The sequence below is a fragment of the Talpa europaea genome, assembly GCF_964194135.1.
Source record: "Talpa europaea genome assembly, chromosome: 12".
In the NCBI taxonomy this organism is placed as follows: Eukaryota; Metazoa; Chordata; class Mammalia; order Eulipotyphla; family Talpidae; genus Talpa; species Talpa europaea.
This window is the reverse complement of record NC_140079.1, coordinates 8,613,302-8,630,389: the sequence shown is the minus strand read 5'-3', so window position 1 is coordinate 8,630,389 and position 17,088 is coordinate 8,613,302. Positions and strand designations below refer to the sequence as shown.

Here is a 17,088-nt window from a genome sequence, read left to right as displayed (position 1 = left end):
CCAGGCCAGGAAGGGGTGTGGTGGGGGGGGGTGGCCTCCTATGCTGAGGGGTGGGGCTGGGGGTCAATTGCATAGAGACATCTCCTCCCAAACTGGGCAGGGGAGGGGGCTGAAAGACCAAGTCCGAGTGAGTGAGCAGTCTCGCGGCGGGCGCGGGCAGGGTGGAGGTCCCGGGCCCAAGGCAGGACACTCCTGAGAAAGCCTCTGCCTCTGCGCCTCCCCTGGTGACGGCCTGGGTCTCCCCACAACCCCCTTCTACTCTTGTCACTTCCCTGCCCTCCGGTGGTGGCTGCTGCCCTTGCCGAGGGCGCCTGCCACCCGGTTTGGCAACGCCACGTGGGGTCCTGCCAAAGTCCCAACGGAGGCGGTGGGGGCGTGGGGAGAGGTGGCCTCGCTGGGCCCTGCCCCGCTGCCAGGCGCGGGCACCAGGCTGTGCTCACCTGGTCCTGGGCAGCGGCAGGGGCAGGCAGGTTCCTTCCAGAGCAGCAGCGGAGAGGAGATGAATAACTTAGGAGGGCGCACCCCGCGCCTTCTCGTCGCGGGAGGGGCGCCCCGCCCGGCCCTGGTCCGCAGAGGCGCCCGAGTCTTTACCTTTCGTCGACTTGGTTGGGTGGGTTTATTCTTTTTTCCCATTTGTCTTTTTTTCCTTTTTTCCTCCTGTGTTTATGTGTCTGTGTTTTGTCTTTCGGCCGGGCTGGGAGTCGGTGGGATTTTCTTGCTCGCTTTAACTTTCCACCAAAAACGTGGGCCGGGGGGCAGGCTGGGCAGTCCCCCGGGATTCCCGGGACGAAGGAGAGGGCGTGGGACAAAATCTTTCTTATCCTAGATACCAGGACTGGGGGGGGCCGATGGGGACACAGAGAGAGAGAAAGGGGGAGAGAGAGAGAGAGAGACATGGTGGTCAAGCTCTGCTGCCGACCTGACTCACCCCTGCCAACCCCCGGGCCCACCACCCGTGACCCTGGGCAGTGACTTGCCCGGCGCAAGGGCTGCCGGGTGGAAACCCAGGACGCGGCGCGAGTGGAACTCCTCTCAGCAGGAGTGTGTCCCGTGCAACTTTTGGGATATACTTAAATTAAACAGAATTTTAAGACATTTTTCATTTTCTAGAATTCCAATTTAGCTGAGCATCCTGAATTTTATTTGTTGACTCTACCAACCTGACTTCGGAACCTCGTTGTCCTGAGCGTAAACCGGGGGAGGGGGCGCGGGGCCCCCATGGCCCCCCGCCCCCCGGCACAGGGAGTCCCCACACTGTGGCCAGGGCTACTGGCTTCCTTTTTCTTTTAAAATAAACGTTTTCCTATTTAATGATCCCCCCAGAATCCCTTGTGAAGGATGGAGGGTGGCCCCCACCGCCTCTCCATTTCTCATGACAAAGACTGGGGCTCAGAAAAGTCAAGTAACTTGCCCAAGGCCACCAGCGTGGCCAGAAGTCAGTCCTCACTCTCTCCCCATCCCTGGGGTTGATGCTTTTAAAAGTCCACCTTCAGGGACTGCTCACCAGGGCCCCTGAGCGGGGGCTGTGACTCCCCTTACGGGAGGGCACAGCTCTGGGCTTGCTCGGTATCCACAGGGGAGACCCTGGACTGACCTTCGCTTCCCCTGGGAATATATGCAAGCTGGTCATTGTGGGGTGGGCCTGGGGACCCCCTTCCGGCCCCACTGAGGTCAAAGGCAGGGCTGTTCCCCCAACTCCTACCATAAATGGATTGTGCCCCCTCCAACCAGGCCATCCCATCAAACCGGCGCCACCGTGGTTCCCAGCCCCTCATCTCCAGTCAAGTTCAAGTTCATCTAGGCCATTACCTCATGTCTGGTTTCCGTTGGCAACCAGACAGCCTCCGGGCGTGACCTCCCCTGTAGTGACCTCCTCCCTCCCCTCCAAGGCCCTTTGCCCTTCAGGTCTGACCCTGTAATGGGGGCAGGGGCATCCTCAAAATCCAGTCCCTCCCTCAGCCCCACCCCACCCCGGGCTAGGGTGCAACTGAGGCAGCGCAGGACCAGGGGTGAAGTCCAGGCTCTGGCGTCCCTCTGGCCTGGCCAGAGCCACCATTGAGCAGCTTTGGGCATGCGGTTCAGGCTCTCTGGCCCTGACCCTCACTTCACTCATCTGCTGAGGGGGCGAGATGGACAGAAAGCTGGTGTCAACTGCGCGGCTGGGGGGTGGGGAGCGGTGTCCAGGGAGCCCCACGGGAGACAAAATGATGATGGCTGAGCACTGGGAGGGACTGACGGTGAAAGACTGGGGCGTGGGGGTGGAAAGGTGGGTAACTGACATGGGTGTGACCAGCTGGCATTAATGGGGGGCCCTGAGGAGGGGAGGGATATTGACGGGGAAGGGGCACTTACCGGGCAGGAGACAGAAAGGAGGGGAAGAGAAGCCTGCAGGCCGGCGGGCAGCCACGAGGCCGGCAGAGGAAAGCAAATCTGCAGAGTAATGACGCTGGAGGCAGAAGTGCTGACTTGGTCAGAAAGGACAGGCCTCTCGGCTCTGAGTGTGTGTGTGTCTGTGTGTGTGTGCGTGTGCATGTGCGCGCGTGTGTGTCCTACCAGAGAGGGAGGTAGGGTTTCAAAGCTTCCTGTAGGAGTGGGGCTGGCCCCACCTGGGGACTGGTGGCTCAGCCTGGGCAGCACTGACGGGTCCCTTCCACCTGACCGCCCCCCCTTCATCCCGATGAGGGCCCTTGCCTCTCCCATCACCCAGGCCCTCCTGGGAGTCTCTCTTCCTCCCTTGCTGCCCATCTGCCAACACCAGCCCAGCAAGTTCCTTCCAGCTCCCAGAGCTCGCCGAGCTCCTCCCACACTCTAACCCCTTCCATGGCTGCCAACGGCCCCAGGTCAAGCCCAGAACCTTTCAGTGTCTTTCACATTCAAGCTGTTTCTCCGTCACTTCCAGCCTTTGTCACTGAGCCCCCTGTCTGGCTGGCCTTCGCCACCTACCCTGGACGGCCCCCTTCTCCTGAGTTCTACCCGTCGAAGTCTCACTTCAGGGTCCCCATTGGGCCAGCTGGCCAAGGGAGCCAAAGAAATGTGTGGAACCCAGGCCTGCCTCAGTGTCCCTCCCCTCCCACCAGCACCTGGGCCCTAGGGAGCGGGTCAGGTCAGAAAGCACCCCACACCCACCCAACGCGGAGGCTGACAATGGGGTGGGACAGCAGAAGGGGAAGGGTTAAGTGGGTCGGGTCCTTCTTTTTTATTAGCCTTGGTTTCTGAAGCAACTAGTACCTTCCTGATCTGCAGGGACAGGAAAAGCGTGGCTCCCTGAGCACTGGGGGCAGGGAGAGAGCAGGGCTTGTCCAGGGTCTTAGAGGGGGTGGCCACAGAGACCCCAGAACCCAAAGCAGAGAATCCTGAGGCCACCCTGGCTCATTTGCTGGGTGAGCCTGACCATGTGACTCCTCTGTTGGGATACCCATTAGGCTCTGCTAGACGGGACACTTGATATTGGGGGTGTGAGCAGTTATGTGGGACAGTCCTGGCCTTTCAGAGTCCTGTCCGGGTGGAGCCACTACCCCAGTGCTCCAGGCCCTTCGAGGGCTCTCTAGGAGGTGACAGAAGAGACAGGTTCAGAGTGGGCAAGGCAGAGCCCTGGTCTCCTGACCCAGCACCCCCTGCAGAGGGCTGGGCAGGGAGTTGGGGCCCTGCAGGACCCTCCCCCCACACTCTGGTCCTCCTGAGTGCCAGTAGCAACTGGGGCAGCCTCAGACGCTTCCCCAGGGAGCCAGGCTGTGTTAGAAGGTTCCTTGGACCTGGTTCAGAAGCTGATTCTGGTCTCAGCCTGGGTTACCTCTCTACCTCCTCCTGGCCCCCTGCTCACGGACTCTGCTGCAGGCGCCCCCTGCCCCCCGCCACAGCAGCCAGATGGTCTGTACAGATCCCGGCTCTGGGGTTCTGGTGATCTGTAGAGCCCCGAGCTAGTCTCTCTGGGCATCCTGGCCTTGGCAGGCTCACAGAGGCCGCTGATGTCCTGGGCCGGGAACCTGCAACAAGCTCCACCCTGACACACCCAGGTGCAGCCCCCAGCGCAGACGCCACCCGCCAGCACACTCCTGGCCTGACACAGCAGACTTGGACCCCTGAGCCGAGGCTGGTGCTGGGGACACATGGATGGAGCGGTCCCTTGAGGAAGCCGGGAAGCCTGGAGTCTGTCTGGACCCTGGGGATCCGCCCGTCGCTTCTGTGCAGCCTCGGGCAACTGGACCCTCCTCTCTGAACCTCCTTGTCTGGTCCTCAGCCCTCCCTGCAGCCTTCAGCTTCAGTAATGCCAGTCCGGCCCCTGCCACCCTCCCACCTCACAGTTAGAGCCTGGGGTGCAGGCGCTATACCTGCAGGCCCCATGCCCTGCCACAGACTGCCTCAGTTTCCCCACCTGCCCCTGGCTAACATCCTGGAATCCTCTGCTACCTGTGCCCTCCTCCTCCACAGTTCCTCTGGCCAGCAGCACGGGAGGGGGTGAAGGCTGGGGGACTGAAAGTTCAGGTTGATGTGCTGTGTGATCCTGGGCAAGTCCCCTCATCTGTCTGGGCCTCAGTTTCCCCATCTGTACAGATGTGGAGGGGAAGCAATAACCTGAAGCAGCTCTAGGTGAGAAGTGGCCGGCAGGCTAGGGGCCATACCGTCATCCTGTCCTCTGCAGCTAGGGGACATGAGGCCATGACAAGCTCTTGCGCCTCAAGGGGAAGCAGGGCAGGGGCTCGAGGCCCTGAATGGGTGTTGGAGGGGGTCACTGTGCCGGGTTGCAGCTGGGGCTGCAGCAAGAAACCCAGCAGGCCGGCCTCTCCCTGCACACCCTCTGCAGGCCCCTCTGCCCTGCCCCTCCCACCCCCCCACCGGCTGGCCCGTGGGCCCCTACCTGTGCCTGATAAATGCCCGCTGGATCCCTTGGTCCTAATCCCACAAAGGAACGGTTTGCAGGGGACGTGCCGGGCGTAGAGTAGGCTGCGGGGAGGAGAGAGACCGAGAGCCCGTTAGCGAAGAGGGCCACGCGGGAGCACCCAGAGAGAGTGGCCGCTTGCCCAGGGTCACACAGCACCCGGTGCCTCCGAGCTCGCTGACCGCCCCTGGTCGTTGCGGGCACCCCCAAAAAAGCCCACGGTTGCGGGGGAGGGACCCGGGGTCATGCGGGTGGGCTGTCTGTTGGGGGGAAGGCAGAGGATGAAAGATTCATCATTCAGAAACCACCTGTGAATTATTCAGGGTGTTCCGCTGCCTGGTCCGCCTGCGCCTGCGCCGGCGCCCCTTGCGGGCGCGTGAATTATTGAGGGCATTTTACTTATTAATTTTCCTCCTGGAGAGGACATGGGGAAGACTGGCGTGTGTGTGTGTGTGTGTGTGTGTGTGTGTGTGTACACACACTTGTATATCTATATATACTCACACACTTGTATTTTAACTTCACGGATTACATTCGGCTGGTGAGTGAATATTTCACAACCTGGTGCTACGAGGCGGGCTTGGGGACCTCAGACAAGCTGGGACCAGGGAGGCAGGAGGGTCCCCTTGAGGTCTCAGCCTGGAGGCGAGGTGGGTAAGTTGGAGGCAGGGGTTTGGGGAGGGGGATGAGGGATCAGGCTGGACTTACAGCTGGTGCAGGAAAGGGAATCATGTTTACTCTGCATCTATTAAGCACCTATCATACGCCAGGCACTGGGCATGATCCTACTTAACCTTCAGCGGCCTCTCTGCAGCAAACACGATTGTCACCCCGTTTCTCGGACGAGCAAGTAAGTGGAGCAGATGGTGACCCACATACAGACGCTGCACTCCGTGTTCCCCCGACCTATGTTACCGACTGGCTCCCCACCACCCTGCCAGGGGACACTGCCCACCCCACTCTACGGCTGGGAGCGCTGAGGTTCAGAGAGGGAGGCCATTTGCCCAAGGTCGCACGGGGGGGGGGTGGGTGAGCCGCAGAGGCAGGATTTGAGTCCTGTATCCAACACCTGGCCCCTGTGCTGGAGGCACTGTCCTGGGTGTGCTGGGCATCGAGGGTGGGGAGAACAGGCGGGGGCCAGGTGAGGACTGCGTGTGGGGTACGGGGGCTGAGGGGGCCCTCTTGCACAGGTGAGGGGAAGGAGCAGTGGTGGCATGGGGTGAAGGGGAGACTGAGATAGTAGGGAGAGGTCTGGGGGCTCTGAGCTTTCTGTCCAGGGCCACCAACTCGGGCAGTTCGACTTTCAAGGGGCCGGGAGGCCCTGGGTGCCAGGCACCCAGTGAGAGGATGGTGGGGTTGGTGCCCAGAGGGAGGCAGCTTGGAGGCAGACAGATGGTCCACCGAGGCTGTACCGGGGCCCAGGGTGGCTGGGCACAGCACCACCGCTAATGGGATACATCCAAAATGGGGGTTCCTGGGAGCTACCTGGCTCGGATCAGCCCCGGACTGGGGGGTGCATGAGCAGGGGGGTGCAGTGAGCGGGAATCTAACTACATCCAGAGAGAAGGCCACCAACCCAGCGCCTTCTACCGGGCTGTGACCTGAAACCACATACAGAGAGCAGAAAGTTCTAGAAGGTGAAATAGCCAACAGAACGCCTTCTGGGTGTTAGGTACATCAGCAAGTAGGTGAGGACTGTCCCTTCTCCTGTGTAACCCAGCTGGGGTCACCGGTGGGAATAGGAGCCAGGTAGCTAGTTTTCCCAAGAACAAAGAACTCTGGAGTTTTCATGCGAAATGCTCTATTTGGAAACCACCACAGCTTCTCATTCACTACAAACGAAAGGCATCCGGGCGGGTGGAAGGGGCAGGTCTATCCCTCAGGCCACCAGCCCGACATCTTTGTCTAATGCCAGCTGCTCCCGGCACCAAGGCTTAGCGGCTCAGGGTGGGCACGCAGGGGAACCCAGACCAATGAGGGCGGACCCCAGACTTACCCCAGGCTTGCTGCTCTGGCCTGTCATCCCCTAAGGCTGCCTGGGCCCTGAGTGGACCTGATCTCATGGCCCCCCAGGCCAGTTCCCACAGGGCCAGGCCTGAGCCCTGGACCCCAGCACCGCTTCCGGAGTGCTTACAGGCTGAGCTCTGCGACGTGCTTCCTCCCTCGGAGGTGGGTTTGGTGGCAAAAGGGAGTGCCAGCCGCGGCAGCCCCGGGGGCGGGGGGGACAGCATCTGAGCGGAAAGGCAGTGACTGGCCATTTTGAGCTGACCACTTCCATTTAACTGGGGGGACAGAGAGACAGGTGGTTAAGGCGGCGGCTGCCCCTCTGCCTCGGGCTGCTGTTTGTGTGGCCGGGACGGGTCTGGCGGGCGCCGCTTGCTTGAGCCTGCGCGCCTCCAGCATCGCCTCCTCTTGAAGCCACTTGAAACCCACTGGCTTTCCTTCCAGATGATGTCGCCTCATCCTAAACCTCACTTGACCTGCACGCGTGTTTCCTCGTCCACAACCAGCACGTCCTCAGCTACCCCCGCGCCTGTGGTTCCGAAACCCTAAAATCCCTCAACACCAAAGGCTTCTTGCCGGCCAAAGCCGGCCTGAGCTGCAGCTATGGTGTCTGATTTCGGGAGCCTGGTAGAACTGGTGCCCAGTTCTAACAAGGGAAATAACTGTCCTCCCACCCGGTGCGGGTCCGAGCACTTGGGACGAGGGGCTCCGGCCCCGCCGCTCACAGAACCTTCCAAAGCAGAACTGCATCCTCCGACGGTGGCCGTGTGGGGTGCCAGGGCCCCAGGGAGGACGCCGGGGGCCACGGGTGTGCGCTGCAGGAGCCCTGAGGGGCGGGGGGAGACCCATGCCCTCCACTCACCGGTCCAGGCTGCTGGCTGGCGGGGTCGCAGGCCAGTGAGACGAGATCTTTGAGCGGGTCCTGGGGGTTGAGGTGAGGCGGGTAGCGGATGGCCGTGTGCGGGAAGTAGGTGGACGCGGTCTGAGGCAGGATGGAAGTCGTGGGGAAGTGTAGTGCCGAGGACGGGTGGGGACTCCGGGCAATCCCTGTGGAGGTGGACAAGGGGGTGGTCAGCGGGGGAGGCAGCCCTCCTGGGGCCCTTCCTCTGTGTCCGCCTGACGCTTGCGGGCGTGGGCCAGTCGGCATCTCGGCGTGAGAACAGTAATCATGACACGCCGGTACCCTCGTCAGCTCTACACTCTGCTCTGCTCACCCCACTGGGGTCTGGTGTCACCCTTTTGTTTTGTGAACCGAGGATGACACGGTGGCCCTCAGAAGCTGCGGGCTGCACAGCAAGCAGGTGGCAGACACAGGGTTTGTGCCCAGGTCACCTGGCCCCACGCCTTTCTTAACCCCTGGCTCCACCGGCTTTCTCTGTAGTGGGACTGGGCGGTCAGTATTTCCTTCCAGTTGATATATAATTTTCACACCATAGAATTCACCCTTTCAGTGGTTCTTTAGCGCACTCATGCAGTTGTGCCACCATCATCTTCACCTTTCAGAACGTTCCCATCACCCCCAAAAACCCCTTCCCATCAGCATCACCCCTACCCCCTGGGTCCATGAACCCCTCATGACCCTGGGGCTGAGCCTGTTATGGGCGCTTCTCATCAATGGACTCACACACCGCGTGGCCCCGCGTGTCTGGCGTCTTGCACTCAACACGGGCTGTGCGTCCCTCGAGTGTGACATAAAGGGACCAAGTTGAGGGGTGAGGTCCAGGCAGTGAAGCCAGAGAGCATAAAAGTGGAAACTGAGGCCACAGGAGACTGAGTCCTGCCTCTCACGGGGGCTGGGACCAGGCCTGGATGCTTTCCACCACCTCCAGACTTCCTGGCTGCAGCAGTGCAGCTGGTGGTCAGACTGCAGGTGGGACAGGTCGGGGCCCAACTGCCTCTACCACCCCAGCTCCGCACTCACCACTGTGCACGGCGATGACAGGCCGGTGGTGCTGGGTGAAGCCTGAGAGGCGTGGCGAGTCCTGGGGAGACGGGCTATTGAACGGCGACTTGTCCATCTCTGTTTTCTTCACTGGGGATGAGATGCCTGTGTGGGCAGCAGGGCCAGAGGGTCACAGGCCTGTGGGTGGGGAGGTACCACCCCAGGACTCCTGGACTTCTCCCCCGGCTCTGCCTTTCAACCTCCAGGGAACCTGTGGGCTGGGGGCTGAGCCCATTTCACAGAGGAGCAAACCAAGGCTCAGAGCAGAGAAGGGGGCTTCCCAGGGTCATGTGACCCCTGAGATGAGGAGCCAGTGCCAACAAGGGCCCGGGGTGTCACTGCCAGGCCCGCATCTTTTCCCCTCCCCTAGTCAGATCAGTTCAGGTTGCCCTGAGCAGCTGGAGGAGCCAGAGCTCCAGAGCGGGTGTCAGCGTGAACAGAGAGGAGTTCCCTGCCAAAGCCAGTCGGGCCAGAGGAGCTCCGCGCTCAGTCCCTTCATCGGTACCAGGGAAGAGAGCACCTTTCGTCCTGGAGGGTCAAGTGAGACACACTGGGCGGGGGTTGAGGGGAGGGGCCTAGTGCGGCCCACCGGCTGGGGTCACTGGCTCACTGTCATCCTCTGCTGGCTGCTCTGGGGGGCTGAGCCTCCCGCTCAGCCTCTCCCACCTGCCTCCGCGAGTGAATGAATGAATGAATGAATGAATGAACGGTATAAAACGGGTGAGCAGACTCCTCGGAGACCCCGGCAAGGAGTGAACACGGGTCAGGAGGCAGCCCTGTCATTGTGACGCTGACGGTGGACTGTCCCGCAGCAGGGGACAAGAAACATGAGTGCCCCCCTCTCCTGCCTGCACCCCCCTCTGCCATCCTCTGGAGCAGCTCTTCCTGGTGACGGCTAAGGTTGGTGGTGTGCCTGAGACACACAGGCCCCTGCGCCCCTGGAGCTAGAACTGTAGGGAGGTTAGAGCCCCTGGAACTAGAACTGTAGGGGGGTTAGCGTCCCTGGAGCTAGAACTGTAGGGGGGTTAGTGCCTCTGGAGCTAGCACTGCAGGGCTGGTGTGCAGATGGGCTTGTTTACAAATTACACTGGGAGGCGCTTCCTCCACCCTGCTCAGCACAAGGTCCCCTACTCCAGGGTCTGTGGCCCCTGCCCCAGCACTGCTGACCTCGGCAGGGACATCTCTGTGGAGGCCATCCTGGGCACTGAGGAGTGTGGCGCAGCGTCCCTGGCCCCACCCACTTGATTCCAGGAGCACCCCCAGTTGTGACAACACAGATGTCCTGGGAGTCATCCTGTGTTCCCCGGGGGCAGGATCACCCCGCTGCGCACTGTTGCACTCCTCTGGGGCACGCTGCACTGTGTCTGGGTTTCCGGTGCCGGTTCTGTAAGTGGGTATGCGTGTCCCCTCCAGCCCTGTGCACCCTCAGCGGCCGCCTTCCTGGGTTCTGTTTGCACTGGCAGGTCTCCGCCCTTTCTACCAGCACACCTGGGGGTGAACCAGATCTGGGAACCAGCCCCCTGCTGGCCACCAGGGCAGTCCGCTGCTTTTGCCCTTACAAGCCCTGCTGCCCTGGACTACCCTGAGCACGCAGCGTGCCGTGAGAGTGGGCGTGTGCCGCGGACGTGGTCAGGAGCTTCAGCAGCCTGCTGGGGCGTCATCGGGGCTCAGGAGCAGGGGCCTGGTCTCCCAGGGAACAGGAGCTGCTTGGTGGGAAGGAGGGCAGACGGGGAGGGGTGTCCCAGTGGCTATGCGTGTGCTCATGCCCACGCGGGAGGCGGGGGCTCCCCACTGGTGCCGTGACAGGAACAAGCAAGGGCTGTCAGCTGCTCACTTAGGAGCATTTCCTAGAACAGCCTGTCCTGGATGGAAACAGCCGGGAGTGGACTCCCCCACCCCCATCTCACAGGCTCTTCTAGAGCGTCCAGAGATGGGCCTGTGGCTGCAGACAGGGAGGGAGCGGGAGCCTGGCCTGGGCACTGCACAAAGGATAAACCTTGGTGCCCTTGGGCAGGCTCTGAGACCCCCGCCCAGGTGAAACCCAGGTGGCACATCTCAGTCTGCCCATGTCACCCTCACAACTGCCCAGGAGGCCACAGGCGCCACCTGCTTGTGCAATGTGGAGACTGAGGCCTGATGGGGGAGTCACTTGACAAGGTCACAGAGCCACAAAGTTCAAGGCCCAACCTATTCCCCACGCTGCACTCCACCACCTCCTCCTGCCCGGAGTTCAGAGAGGTGGGAGAGGGAAGCACTTGGGCAAGAGGAGAAAGGTGGGGTCGCCTACTTCACCCCATGCACTACCCGCCATGTGGGGGGCCCGGCCTGTGGGAAGGTCACAGAAGCAGCGGAGCACTGTGGCCTAAGGAGAGGTGCCTTCCCTGGCCCGCCTGGGTGGGTAGTCAGGGAAGGCCTTGCGAGGGGCAGGAGGAAAAGGGGCACTTCTGGCCAGGGCTGGGGCAGCCAGCAGCCGGAGGCTGGCCCCTGGGGCGGGGGAGCTGCCTTCTGTGGGGCTGGGATGCCCCAGGGAGGGTGGCTGATGGGGGCTGGGTTCAGGCAGCACTCCCTGCCCTGGCGGTGGCCACTGCGGAGGAAGGGGGCGGGCGGGCGCTCTAATCAGCTTAACACCCTTAATGAGCAGCTAATTGGGGGCTGTCTAGACAGGAAGCTGGAGGAAGCAAAGGAGAAGGAAAGGAAGGAGGAGGGCGAGGAAGACCGGGAGGAGGCAGAAGGGGGAGGTGGAGGTGGGGGGGGTGGGGGGGTGAGGGGGGCAGGAATGAGTAGCTGGGGGGGCCTCTGGAAGCTGGTCCCTGGGTTCTCCGCCCCTGTGTGACCACTTGCTAGTGCTCTGGAGTAAGCGATGTTGCTTCTCTGGACCTCACGGATCCCCTCTTTGCCCCCTGCAAGATGAGGCTGCTGCCAGTCCCTAGGGTCAGCATTATCTGGACTGGAAGAACTGGAAAGGGGGTACTGGTGGCAGGGGCTCCCCATTGCTGGGGCATGCTGAGCCCAGATCAGCCCTCACTTTGTTACTGGGGAGCCTCTGCCTGTGCCAGCGTTATCTGCAGTGAGTCTGCTTTCCAGGCACAGCAGGGAGCGTCCGGGACATCCGGTGGCTGTTACGCTGGGGGTGCTCCTGGCATCAAGGGGCTGGGGCCAGGGATGCTGCTCAACACATCCCCATAGTGCTCAGGATGGCATCCCTCCTTGCCCTCCCAGACAGGGACTCGGGCTGATGTCGGCCGTGGCAAGAGGAGAAATTGTGGCATATGCCTTTGCTGGTTATGCCCTTCCATCAAATTCCCTGTACCCAAATCCCCCCGGGAAGCCTTCTTCTCATGTCCTCCCCTTCCCTACTGCTCCTTAGCTGTGAATTAATAATAACCCTAGTTTTTATGACCAACTGCATACTTTGGGTCAAATCTTGGGCTAAGGGCATAAAATTCTATTTACCCCTGCTAATCTCTTCCTAGGAGGCAGGCGGTGCCACTGGTAACCTAATCCTCTAGGAGAGAAACTAAAAGCCCAGAGAGGTTAAGTGATCTGTTTAGGGTCATACAGCCAAAAAGGGGACAATAAACCAGTTAATATAAGACCCCAAAGTCCTCACTGCTCTGCCATCCGGACTCCCCTCCTGTAGGAAGCCCTCACTGTTCTCACCAGGATGCACTTGCGCCTGGTGGAGGGAGTTTGCCATTACTGGAGGTAACCAAGTGGCAGCTGAAGGGGGACACACCCGGGAACCCCCATCTATTCTGTGGTCCCCCGTTGCACAGCAGAAGCTGACACGGGTTCCTCCCTGTCCTCCCCCATCACGGCCACTCGCTCTCAGGCAGGAGGGCTGGAGCCCCCTGCGCCTCCGATGTTTCCATTCTTCTGAAATTTTCTTTTTCTTTTTTGAACTTTCTAAAGTGAAGCCAGCAGGTCCTAAAGGGTTTTTTATTTCCACTCGTTTTCTTGTCCTAACCAATAGACTTAAAGCTGTAATTTTTTCACGCAGGGCTGCTGTGGCTACACCATGGAGGCTCTTTCAGCACTTATATGCGGACAGCCTCTTCAATCACAGAGGTACAGAGAAGTGCTTCTGAGATCTCCAGCAGTTAATGACAGGGTAGAAGCTAACTGTCTCCCCTTGTTCTCTAGCAACAACTTCATTTCGAGTTGTGCACATAACTGCATCCCTTGTGCCAGAGTATGCTCACATGACTAACACCTGATATGAGACGCTGGAAAATGCAGTCTTATTTTTGGGCAATTAAATGCCCATCTCAAAATGCCCATCTGCTTATCTCTATAAGTAGAAAAGGTAGGTAGGGCAACTTCTGAGAATGAGTCTTGAAAGGAGAGCGTATGCTTAGATTTGATCCTTATTTCCAGCTGGCTGGAAAGTAGACATGATGGCTGGAGCTCTAGCAGTTATCTTGGAGCTTGAGGTGGGAATGAAAACCACAATTAGTGGGGCATAAGGCAGGAACCTAAATCCTTCACATCACACTTGCCAAGGGCTAAATATGGCTGGACATTTACTTGCAAGGGAAATGCTTTTGGGTAGTTTGTCTCACAATTAAACTGAAGCTTATTGGATAAAGGGTTTTTAAGGAGACAAACTTGATAGATGGGGGAAACCACAGATATACAACCATAGAGACACATGGATCCATAAATCAGAGCTTAGTAAATGGAGAGACAGGTTCTCCCAGTATTAGGTACCTGCTTTGGGAGACCACACTATGGAAAAGGGAGGACTCTTAGGATCTCAAATGTCACAACCAGATGCCTTAGACACTGATTCAAAGAGAAGAGAATGTTGTGAGAATATTGTGCATGTTGTTCCATAGCTCTGAAGGAAGAATTATTGTTCTCATCATTCCCACTTTGGAAAGGAGGTAACTGAGAAGCAGAGCAGTTAAGTCACTCGCCCAAGTTACAGTCATTGTCAGAGCTGGGGTTTTAACTCAGGTCTCTCTTATGCCTGAACCTGCCCTCTTAATTTTATTTATTTTTATTTTTTTTTAAAGATTTATTTATTTATTTATACAAGCATGGGGTACAGTCAGAAGCGCGGGAGGGTGAGAGAATTCACCAGAGCCAGAGCGGGGAGCAGAGCAGGCAGAAGGACCGAAGCACACTGCTGAGGGGAGCAGTGGGTGGCAGGAGAGGTCTGCGCACCATGTGGGACCCTCCTCCAGTGGCCGGGGAGCAGCCGGGGATCGAACCGGCGCCGCAGAGGCCGCGGGCAGCCTCACAACCCAGCGCTCAATCGCTGCGCCATCCGGGAGGCCCTGCCCTCTTAATTTTAATGTGATACTGCTTTTCAAGGATTCTGTAGGTATTATACTTTGTAAGGATCTTTATAAGAACGATTTTTATAACAAAGTGGACCCTAAGGAGCTAGATAGGAAGGGAGAAGAAAACAAGTCCTAAGTGTTGAGGGCTTATGTGCCAGGCCTGTTTTAGGGACATCACTTAATCCCCACAACAATTCTATAGGCTACCCCATGGGGTGAACCCTTCAGAAGGGCTGGACAGAGAGATGATTTTAAAATCTGTGGGCACAGACCTCACTGAGTATCCGAGGAATGCCAGGGCGCTCCCCCAGTGTAGCCTACAGGCCACTTTGCACACCACTTCCTGAGTATCACAGATGCCAACCAACTAGAGGGCTGAACTTAAGGTGAAAGGGACTCTAGATGAGAACTGTGGTGGCCATGAGGACCCCAAAGAAGAAAAATCTTAGGACAAAGCCCTTGAGGAGATGGTAGTAAACAAAGAACTTGGAGGAGCTGGTGTTTAATAGACAAAAGACCCTATGGAGCTGCTGACCCTACAGAATAGGAACCCCATGAGAAAGACACTGACCAGAACCCTACAAGGATGGAAGAGTAAAAGAACACAATCTCCCTGGGAAAGGATGCTATGAGAAAAGAGCAATCACACAGAGGAAGATCCCATGGACTCTAATAAAAAAGAAAAAAAAGGCCTCGCTGGTGGTGCAAGGGGTTAAGCACCGCACTATGAAGCTATCCTCAGCCACTGCAGCACGAGTTCGATCCCCGGCAGGGAGAAACCCACATGGCGTGGCAGACCTCTCCTGTCACACCCGCTGCTCCCCTCAGCAGTGTACGACAGTCAATCTGCCTGTTTCTGTTCCCTACTCTGTCTCTGAATCCTTTCACACACCCCCTCCCCCGCCCGCATCTCTGGCCTGTACCCTAGCTCTTGTATGCATAAATAAATCTTTAAAAAAAAAAAAAGGGAAGACCCCAGTAAGAAGTTTGCCTCATGGTCTATGGCAAACCAGGAAGAAGTACCCCCTCGATCAGTGCTGCTACTGAACCGATTCTGTAGATCTGGGACCCAAGGAAGGCTCTTAACCAGCAAAGGGTAGTTGCACAAGATGACTCTCTGCCCTCTCCAGCCTGAGCAGAACCAAAACGCTCTGGGGATAGAAATCAGACTTCCCCAGCCCGCGAGACTACAGTTCCCAGGAGGCCCCGCGGCTCAGGCCACTTCCCCGGCGCCCACGCAGTGCCTGCCGGGACACGTAGTTCCGGCCGCGATGACCCCGACCGGAAGACCGGCTGTGCCCCCGCCGACAGCCCCACCTCCTTCCATGTCCTCCGTCCAGTTGCGGCTGCTACTCGTGGGAGAGCTGGGCGAAGTGTAGTAATCGCCACCGGGGCTTGTGTCCACGTCTTCCTCCATCGAGCCCGATTTGTGCCGCTTGCTCCTACCGTGAGGTAAAGAGTAAGCAGGCCGGTTACCATGGAAACGGGGCGGGCGGGCTCGGCTGACTTCCGGCCTCGGGGGCGGGGCGAGGGAGGGCGCGGCCGCGAGGCCTCGCGGGAGCCGCGACGCCCCGTCAGCGTCAGGGTCAGCCGGCCCCGTGGCTCGGACGGGACTCCTGGGGTGCGGGGCCGGAGGCACTCGGCCTAGGCCCCACAGCAAGCCAGGGTGGAGGCTGAAGCCTCAAAGACCTGGTTAATCGTTTGGCCGACTGTACTCCTCTGGTCAGCCCGGAAGGGCCGTGATCCCATTTTACAGATGGGGAGACCGAGGCCGAGCTCAGGGTCACACAGTGTGTCAGCAAGAACCTGAGCCCGCATCCTCGCGGAATCTCAAGGGCTGGAGGCTCTGGAAGCCCAGAATGGGCTCAGGCCTGGGGAAAGAGGCGTTTAGGACTGGGTTTTAGAGGATGGGGATTCGTTGTCTAGGTGGGAGGGAAACAGGCATACCAGGGAGAGGACCGAACAAGCTGGGGTCAGCTGGAGTGGTTGGGGGTTGTGATCTGCCCAGAGGTGGGGACCCCAGCACGTACCCGCTGGAGGAAGTGCTGGGTAGCGTTCTTCTCATGCCGGTGCTAGCCGGATTCAGGTCGTAGGCCAGGTGCCCTTGCAGCTCCCCCAGGGAGAAGTTGGGTCCTGTTCCAGTCACCACGGGTGCTGCAGACGGTAACATAGAGGAGAGTAAGGGAAGAAGTAAGGTTCGGGGTCACAGTTGGACCTGGATGGGTGGAGAAAGCCTCTGGGGCAGGCAGTCAGAAGGAAAACAACTTCCCAAATTGGCCTGGTTCAATGGATCAGAAGACCAAGGCTGTCAAGAAAGACCAAGTCACACTGGGAGCCAGAGGCATAACCAGAACTGGAGGCCGAGCTTCCCAGTCCTCCCAGAGGCCAGGCTCTGCTGAAGTGGAAAGGGAGGATGAGTGATGGGCAAGCAAAGTGCCTACAAGTCCCTGGGAGTGTCTAGGAGAGAAGTGTGGGTCCCTAGTAAATCAAGGCAAAGCAGGTAGGAGGGGTAGGTCTCTTGGGGGTCCCCTCCTTGGACAGGGTAGGGGAGGCCTCAGGAAGAAGTGATGGATACTGGAGTGGGAGGTCATCATCCCTGTCCATAGCATTTGGAGTACATTTCCTGGGAGAAGCACGTCTCCTTGAGCTTGAACTCTGGCAAGGGCCAGATACTGCCCTGCCTGGGAACCTGGGACTGGTGGTGGGTTGGCTGGGGAGGATGAAGGGGAGCAGGGTAGAGCTGGGTCCTTCCTTCTCCCTGAGCCCCTTACCCCTCCAAGGTCCCAGGGCAGGGTGGGGGCACTTACTCCGTGACACTTGGATTAGCTCGGTGACACTGAACACACCGGAAGTGACGAAGCTCTCCTGGAAGTCGGTGGTGTCTGCAACGGGGAGAGCATGAGGTTCAGGGGGTGGCTGCATAAGCCAACTCTCCTTCCTTGATTACCCCCCTCCCCCATCCCCTGGGACTTCCCAGA

General features: G+C 59.1%; 1 protein-coding gene across 3 annotated transcripts in view; it reads right to left on the bottom strand.

The window, feature by feature from the left end:
• Nucleotides 1-269: 269 nt before the first annotated feature.
• Nucleotides 270-17,088, bottom strand: part of NFIC (nuclear factor I C) — a gene marked incomplete at its 5' end in the record, with an annotated part of 57,202 nt that continues 40,383 nt past the window's right edge. Inside the window, 8 exons of one of the 3 annotated variants that reach the window (XM_084249395.1) lie at nucleotides 682-835; nucleotides 4,856-4,941; nucleotides 7,011-7,158; nucleotides 7,743-7,927; nucleotides 8,802-8,927; nucleotides 15,428-15,552; nucleotides 16,141-16,264; nucleotides 16,918-16,992. In XM_084249395.1, coding sequence (XP_084105521.1) covers nucleotides 818-835; nucleotides 4,856-4,941; nucleotides 7,011-7,158; nucleotides 7,743-7,927; nucleotides 8,802-8,927; nucleotides 15,428-15,552; nucleotides 16,141-16,264; nucleotides 16,918-16,992 — 887 coding nt within the window. In that variant the 3' untranslated portion in view covers nucleotides 682-817. Of the gene's footprint in view, nucleotides 836-4,855; nucleotides 4,942-7,010; nucleotides 7,159-7,742; nucleotides 7,928-8,801; nucleotides 8,928-15,427; nucleotides 15,553-16,140; nucleotides 16,265-16,917; nucleotides 16,993-17,088 lie in introns of all 3 variants that reach the window. The other 2 variants (XM_084249394.1, XM_084249396.1) reach the window with 2 other exon arrangements.